This window comes from Pseudorca crassidens, chromosome 17 (assembly GCF_039906515.1).
Source record: "Pseudorca crassidens isolate mPseCra1 chromosome 17, mPseCra1.hap1, whole genome shotgun sequence".
Classification (NCBI taxonomy): Eukaryota; Metazoa; Chordata; class Mammalia; order Artiodactyla; family Delphinidae; genus Pseudorca; species Pseudorca crassidens.
The window spans coordinates 37,550,885-37,558,502 of record NC_090312.1 but is presented as its reverse complement, the minus strand read 5'-3'; the positions used below and the strand labels follow the sequence as shown (position 1 = coordinate 37,558,502).

General features: G+C 39.7%; 1 protein-coding gene and 1 pseudogene across 8 annotated transcripts in view; one reads left to right on the top strand and one right to left on the bottom strand.

The window, feature by feature from the left end:
* The window catches only part of VPS13B (vacuolar protein sorting 13 homolog B), a 798,169-nt gene that overhangs the window by 747,189 nt on the left and 43,362 nt on the right, over positions 1-7,618 (top strand). For all 8 annotated transcript variants that reach the window (XM_067711645.1, XM_067711646.1, XM_067711647.1 and 5 more), the window contains exons 49-52: positions 6-207; positions 1,325-1,513; positions 4,156-4,302; positions 6,531-6,814. In XM_067711645.1, coding sequence (XP_067567746.1) covers positions 6-207; positions 1,325-1,513; positions 4,156-4,302; positions 6,531-6,814 — 822 coding nt within the window. The remainder of the gene's footprint in view (positions 1-5; positions 208-1,324; positions 1,514-4,155; positions 4,303-6,530; positions 6,815-7,618) is intronic.
* Positions 4,003-4,110, bottom strand: LOC137210815 (U6atac minor spliceosomal RNA; annotated as a pseudogene).

Genomic DNA, 7,618 nt, shown 5'->3' with positions numbered 1-7,618 from the left:
CACAGGAATGAGCAGCTGAGCCAGTGGGACAGCCCAATGCGAGTGAAGCTGTCAGCCTGGAAGCCATATGTGAGGACCTTGTTGATAGAGCTGCTACCCTGGGCCCTGCTCATCAATCAGTCCAAGTGGGACCTCTGGCTGTTTGAGGGAGAGAAGATTGTTCTACAGGTTCCTGCTGGCAAAATTATTATCCCTCCTAATTTTCAGGTACTATAACTTTTTTTTAAAAACTAATAGGAATTCTTTCCTTTCAACAACCAGCTTTTATTCTGAGGTTGCATTTATGTTCTTAACAGAATCAATCAGTTGTGGAAAACTGTCCTCCTAGATGCATATGTAAGGGGTATGGAATGTTCTTTGATATTCAGAGACATCTCAGATGTCTTTTTTTTTTTCCCCATCAGCAGTATTCATGCTTGAGTTATCATTAAATTTGATAACTTGTACTAGTTACATTCTCATTTCCATTGTGTATAGGATGTTTGACAAGAATTAGGATTTGCCTGCTCAGGATATGTTAAGAATATAGAGCCATATTCTGTGCTAACCCACCCCCTAGATATTTTTGTGGTTCTTACAGAAACTCTCAGAGATGTGCAAGATGGATAAGAAGTAAAGATTTCTGAACAGCTATTTTTGTCAAGGCCCCTTTTCCTTTATAAGTGGACTTGCCTGTCCATAATCATGGATGCCCCCCGTTAGTGATAACAGCATAGAATCATTAATAACAAGGGAAGAAAAACTTAATTGTAAAACAGAATTTCATAGGAAGATTTTATATTCCATTACAGGAGAACTTTCTTGATAAGGCTAGCCCAGTTCAAGAAGGCACATAAATCTGTAAGAAAATAGAGTACAAGGAATTTCTAAATAAAATGTTTTCCTGATAGGGAATAATTTGAGAGTCCTTTTTTTTTGAACTCCAGTTTATAAGCATCTTTACTCAATTGCATTTTTCCTTTTTTTTTAAAAAAATAATCATATGATGTTACCTTAAGGAATTGGGATGTTGACCTACATGTACGTAGTGTTGCATATTATTCTTTTGTCAAATGAAATGAAACCTTCAGTTTTTAAGCCTTTGGTATATAGGGTAGTCACAGTTTAGATTGATGTTTTTTTTCCCTCCTTCAATAAATATGAATTCCATTGTGATTCAGAGAAAGCACTGGGAACTAAAATAAAATGTATGTTGCCATTACCAAAAAAAAGGGATTTGGTTGCCTAAGTAGACCTATTACATAATATAAAAAATTCCTACGAATTGAGGTAAAAATATCAAAGTTAAGAAAAATACTTTATAATTGAGGCATTACTTTTCCAGGAAGCTTTTCAAATTGGAATATACTGGGCAAATACAAACACTGTGCACAAGTCAGTAGCAATTAAACTGGTCCATAACCTGACATCTCCAAAGTGGAAAGATGGAGGTAATGGTGAAGTTGTGTCATTGGACGAAGAAGGGTTTGTTGCTGCCGAAATAAGACTTGGTGCTTTCCCAGGACATCAGAAGGTAAGATCAAAGTCGATAAAAGTCTGTGTGGCTCAGGGGATAGCATGCCATCCCTTCAACCTGTTTAAAATGAGTCTACCCTTTTCTTTTTTAATCCCTTTTTGGTATTACTTGTTCCAAACAATTTTTAACAGTGTAACGTGATTTCTTAGACCTCTCTGTTTTACAGTCGTTTTTTTTTTTTCCTTTGCTAGTGATAAAAGCTGTGTCACATAGTTTATCCAATAACCTCTCTATTTCAGAACACTCAGCAGTCACTTGATTTATTGTAAGTAGGGGAAAAAAGTGAACTTATTCCCAAATATCCACAAGTTGTACTTGGCCTCCTTGTTTTAGAGCAGGAGGTAGAACTGCTAACATTCTGAGTATTGAGTGAAAGGACAAAGGCTCCTGCAGCAAAGGTTATATTTCTGGAAAGGGCATCCTGAGCAAAATGATGTGGAGTTGTATTATTGAACAGCGGACTGGTACTCATGTTTATGAAGATGAATACAAAAAAATGAAAAAAAATAGTTATTTAACTAAATATAAGTGGTATGTGCTTTTCAACATGAATCTTTTCTAAAGTAGTATATGAAAACCAGTTAAGCTGAATAATATAGTAACAAATCACATTAAACTGCATGTATGAAGTAAGTATCATAGTGTACCGTGTAGAAATCTCATGCTGTACTTAATGATATCGTCGTTATTTTAGCTGTCCCAAATCTGAAAAAGAAAGGATGCTCCATCAGAGTAGTATAATTCAGAATGACCTTTCTCTGGGAAGAAGCTAGATTTTGACAGGCATCTTCAAAGAGCCTCCTGAGAAAAGTTAGGGTCATTTGGTGACTTTTTAAAAATAAATTTCTCTGATACAAAGTAGTAGGTCTTCAGTATTCAAGGCTGGTATCCATTTCCTCTAAGTTGTCTGGGCAACACATGTTTATGCTCTGCCGGCCAAAATACTGTAACACGGGTGTAAATGGCAAAGAGCTGTAAGCGTGAATCACCGAAAGTTGAATAGTTGTAAGTTGAGAACTACCATCAAAACCTGGAAAAAAAGTTATGATATACAGTCAAATACCCAGTACCTCCAGCACCTCACAAAGTGGCCACAGCAAGTGCGAATAAATGTTAGTGAAGGAATGAATGAACTGTTGGAAAATATAATATTATTATATTTATATCTCATTATTCTCTAGTAGTGATTCTCAAACTTTTTAGTCTTTGGACCCCTTTACACTCTTAAAAGATACCGAGGACCTCCAAAAAACCTTTTGTTTATGTGGATTATATCTATTTGATATTTATCAAATTAGAAATTAAAACAAAATTTTAAACACAAGAATTCACAAACATACATTTCATTAGCCATAAGCATGATGACATCATATGTCATATAGCCTCTGGAAAACTCCACTGTATGCTCATGTGAAAATTAGAGTGAAAAAGACAAATAGCATCTTATTATTATTTTAGAATTAGTTTTGACCTTGGGGCCCCCTGAAAGAATCTCAAAGACCATCTCCTCCAAGGGTTCTCAGACCACACTCTGAGAACTTTCTTGACGTTACCACTTGCTAGATGGATATCTTTAGGCAAGTAATACCTTCTCTGAGCATCAGTTCCTCATACAATGTGATAGGACAATGAGATGATACACACCGTGGTTAAGAGCAGCACCAGGGAACCAGTCTGCATGGTTTCTAATTCCAACCCTTAGACCTTCTTTATCTTTGTGACCTTGGGCAAGTTGCTTACCTCTTTGTGCCTCATTTTTTCTCTTCTGTAAAATGGGGATAATATAGTAGCTACCCCATGTGGGTGTAGTGAGCATTCTGTGAATTAATATGCATAAAGTACCTTCAACAGGTGGAGCACAAGAAGGCAATATATGAGGGTCAGCTGTTACTATTTTCTTCAACATTGTCATCATTATTTAAGTTCTCAGAACTCCCCTTGGTCCAGGTACACATTCAGTGAGATAGCTGCTAGGGTGAGCATGAGGAGAAGGGGAATGCTGGATTGAGTTCTTTATGTTGAAAAGGATAAGTGACATCTGTTTATGTATAAGTGCTTTATAAATAAATATTTTGTGAGGGAAAAATTGGTTTAATAACTTGAAAACAAGTCTCTGTCACTATACAATAGCAGGAAAAGTAGGCGGTTTGCTAAAGCACCCTGTTGAAGAGTAAATAGTGACCCTTTTTAGGGACCAAGACAATTTTGAGACTGAAAGGGAACTCTACTAAATCCTCTGGAACAGAAGATAAAATTGATACTGTCCTGTGCAAACCAATGGATAAAATGACTTTTAAAAATAATCAAGAGATTTTTATATGCCATATATGATTTTTTTTTCCCTTTGGAAGCACCCACTTAAGTATCAGATTTAATTTGAATTTATGTATTATGTTCTGTTGTTTAGAAGTTGTTAATATTTTCATTAATTGATGAAATACATGATTGGTGAGTCAAAATGCTCTAAAGATTGGGCAGAATAAACAAAAAAACAGTGGTTAGATGCCACGAAGTAGGTGGCAGTGCCTTAACTGTATGCGCCTCTCCCATCTTTGTCAAGGGGAGTGCTAACCTTCTCTCCTTTCATACAACACCCATATAATATTTTAAAAATTACTCTTTCCTCAATTGTCCTGCAGTTATGCCAGTTCTGCATTTCCTCCATGGTACAGCAAGGCATACAAATTATTCAGGTTGAAGACAAGACTACAATAATCAATAATACACCGTATCAGATATTTTATAAACCACAGTTATCTATCGCCAGACCCCACTCTGGAAAGGAGGTAAGCAATTCAAAGATGATTGTTTTGTCTAAGTTTTCATAAATCAATAATAATTATTATCAACTTTTTTTTAACCTGGAACAAATCAAAAGCTAGCACTGAATATAGGTAAAAATCCATTTATTTTTGCTTTCATTAAAACCGTGGATGCTGGGCTTCCCTGGTGGCGCAGCGGTTGAGAGTCCACCTGCCGATGCAGGGGACACGGGTTCGTGCCCCGGTCCGGGAGGATCCCACATGCCGCGGAGCAGCTGGTCCCGTGAGCCATGGCCGCTGAGCCTGCGCTTCCGGAGCCTGTGCTCCGCAGCGGGGGAGGCCACAACAGTGAGAGGCCCACGTACCGCAAAAAAAAACACACACACAAAAAAAAACAACCATGGATGCCATGGTGAGCACTTCCAAGGTACTTAATGAGGAGACATCCTACCAAGCAGGAGATCCGGACCCACTGGCAGCTGGTGCTGCCGACCCCGTCTGCCCCCGAGGCTGCAGCGCTCTCTGCCAGAGCTCACTAACACAAGGCCCCGCCAGCAGGAAGCGGGCCTGAGGACTGGCTCAGAGGCTCCTGGAAAAGAACATCTGCCTCGCAGGCCACCGTGCCTGGAGGAGCCCTGTGTGAAGAAGGCTCAGCCCCAACGGAGGCCCAGATCTGGGAGCGCTGAGCTCTGTGTCCACGAGGAGAGGAAATGTGAAAATGTACCAGCTCGTTTACGTTAACGTCTCTATGGCAGAATACGCGGCAAATGAATCCAATATTCAATTCTTTATCCAGTTCAGATGAACAGTTTTATTTTAAGAGAGTAAGGAGATATTTTAAAAGGATTTGAAAGCAGAATATGCTAAGTGGTATCTATTGTTTTACGCTATTGAAACCATCATATAGAAAAGTATTATTTTTCTTTACTTTCATCTGAATTTATTGTTAGACCTTACTTTCAGCTCCTAAAAATTACATTAGAGCAATACAGTAGGATGAAAGTCTTATTCTTCTAAGCCTACAGTGCATTATAGTATTTATAAAAATGTCAGAGTAATAGAATTTCATCTTGGTTCGTTGAAGTATTGATAGAATAAATAGGTGACCAGAAGTACCCTGGTGGGAAGTAGAGGTCAACAGTAATTGCATTGTAGGCGAGGATTTGAGGGAAGATCCAGCATGAGCCCTGATAATTTTCCTGCTTCTCCCCACCCTAGGGCTTCCTGAGGCACTGGGTCAGGGTTTTCGACACTGACACTTCCTCATCTGAAGAGGGGCATAATTTTGCATTCCTTGCAGGTTTTGGGTGAAGGTTAAATGAGGTAATATGAGTAAAAAGGCTGGGCACTCAGGAAAGGAGAATTGCCAGCAGTCACCTCAATACCAGCATCACAATGGGCTCCTTGAGAGAAGGGGAAGGCCCCCATCCTTTCTGCAGCTGAGGGGGCCCCCTTTTTCAACCCCGACCCTGCTTTGGGCAGGTGTTGGAATTGTTTAAAGACATGGTAATCCCTACCCTCTCAGGGAGACTGTCTGGGACAGTGGGAGAAACAGCCCAAGAGCGAAGGAGGAAGCCTGGCTGCTGGCTAGGCTTTGCCACACACTGGCTTTGTGATGCTGGACAAATCATCTGCACTCTGGGAAGCAGCTTCCTCAGCTGTGAAAGAGGAGGGCCAAATAAATTATCTCTAAAGGTCCTTTTTATGTCTACAATCCTGAGACTCTCTAATGTGCCAGAAACCATGTGGAATTCCAACAGAGGGTTGGAGATCAGAGTTTCCTGCTCCCTCAGGATGAGGCTTCAAAAAAATTTGTCTTCTGAGCCCCCAGTTTACCCTTCTGTATCTCATTCAGATCTCTTCTGCCCAAGGTCCCCCGGGGTGCCACCCTTTCAGTCCAGCCACACCTCTCTAGGAGGACTCCCTCCCAACAAACAACACTTCTACCACGTGGCATGGCTTTTCTTTGCAGTACCTGGGGGTATTGAGAACTTTGCATCACCTTTGAAGTCACACCAGTTTTATCATGTTTCATTATGCCTAGAAAAGCCGACCCTGTTCTTCCTGCTCCTTGTAATTGTCTCATTAGAGCTTTCTCATGGGAACAGGATTTCTAATATTCCCATGTCCCCCACCTGGCCACCTCCTGAGAATATATGTTATGGTTCTCAGAAGCTGTGCTTTAAAAAGTGTAACTTCTCTGTATGACTGTAGTAACTATGCTCTCTCTGCATTGTCTTTTCTTTCTTCAGTATTTTCATGTTCCAGACAGTGCTACTTTCAGCATTTGCCCAGGTGGCGAGCAGCCTGCTGTGAAATCCAGCTCCCTTCCTTGCTGGGACTTAATGCCTGATATCAGTCAGTCAGCGCTGGATGCATCCCTGCTTCAGAAACAGATCTTGCTGGCCTTCTCTCCTGCCGCAGTTGCCGACAGCTCACAGTGCTGGAGCCTGCCAGCTCTAGTTAGACAAGAGTTTCCCAGACAGAGTGTGTCAGTGCCCTTCGGGAACTATAGGGAAAATGGATTCTGTACCAGGTATTTTACATTTATGTGAATGTCCTTCTTCGCTTCATCCAGGTGCCGGGAGAAATAGGAGAATATTTGCAGTGCTCACCACATGTAAAATTAGGTTTTGCTTTTATTTTTCATGGCTTCTAGATTTTGTATACAACTGGGCAAATGTTATGATCACACATGGGTTGTCCCAGTGTACTACTGATGAGATTTCTCGCTTATGCAGCTTCTACTAGGGGGAAATGTGATGTTTGTACCGTAGAATAGCAGAAATCTATCATAATGAAAAGATCACCTTCTTTTATGGCTTCTTAGCCTCTGTCAAGTGATAAGAAATAAGGGTTAAAATATGAGAGAGTCAAGTTGGAAAACCTTTTCTTTTCCCATATTTTACTTTTACTTCAAAATGGAATTTTTCTCAAGTCATTAAGAGAGATAACTTAGATAAACACAAGTCACAGAAGACTCTGTTCTGTGGTTGTTCCTGCACGCAAGTTACTCCAATTACCAATTACCAATTATGCAAATAGCAACCACAGAATCAAGCCAGAGACATGTAATGGTTTGTTCATACCGGACTTTTATTTTGCGGTCGTTTTGCATGCAATATGTCCTTTCTGTAGCTGTCAGGAATAACTTATTTATGGTATATATAAAAAGTACAAAAGAAAACATATTGTAACTTTATGAGAGGTACCTTTTTTCGTGATTATGAATTTATAGACTTTATTTGAGATTTTAGCCATCTTAACTTTGATGTATATAGAGATTTCTAGTAGTAATATTTTAAAAGATAACTTCCTGACTCGAGTTATCCTTAATATT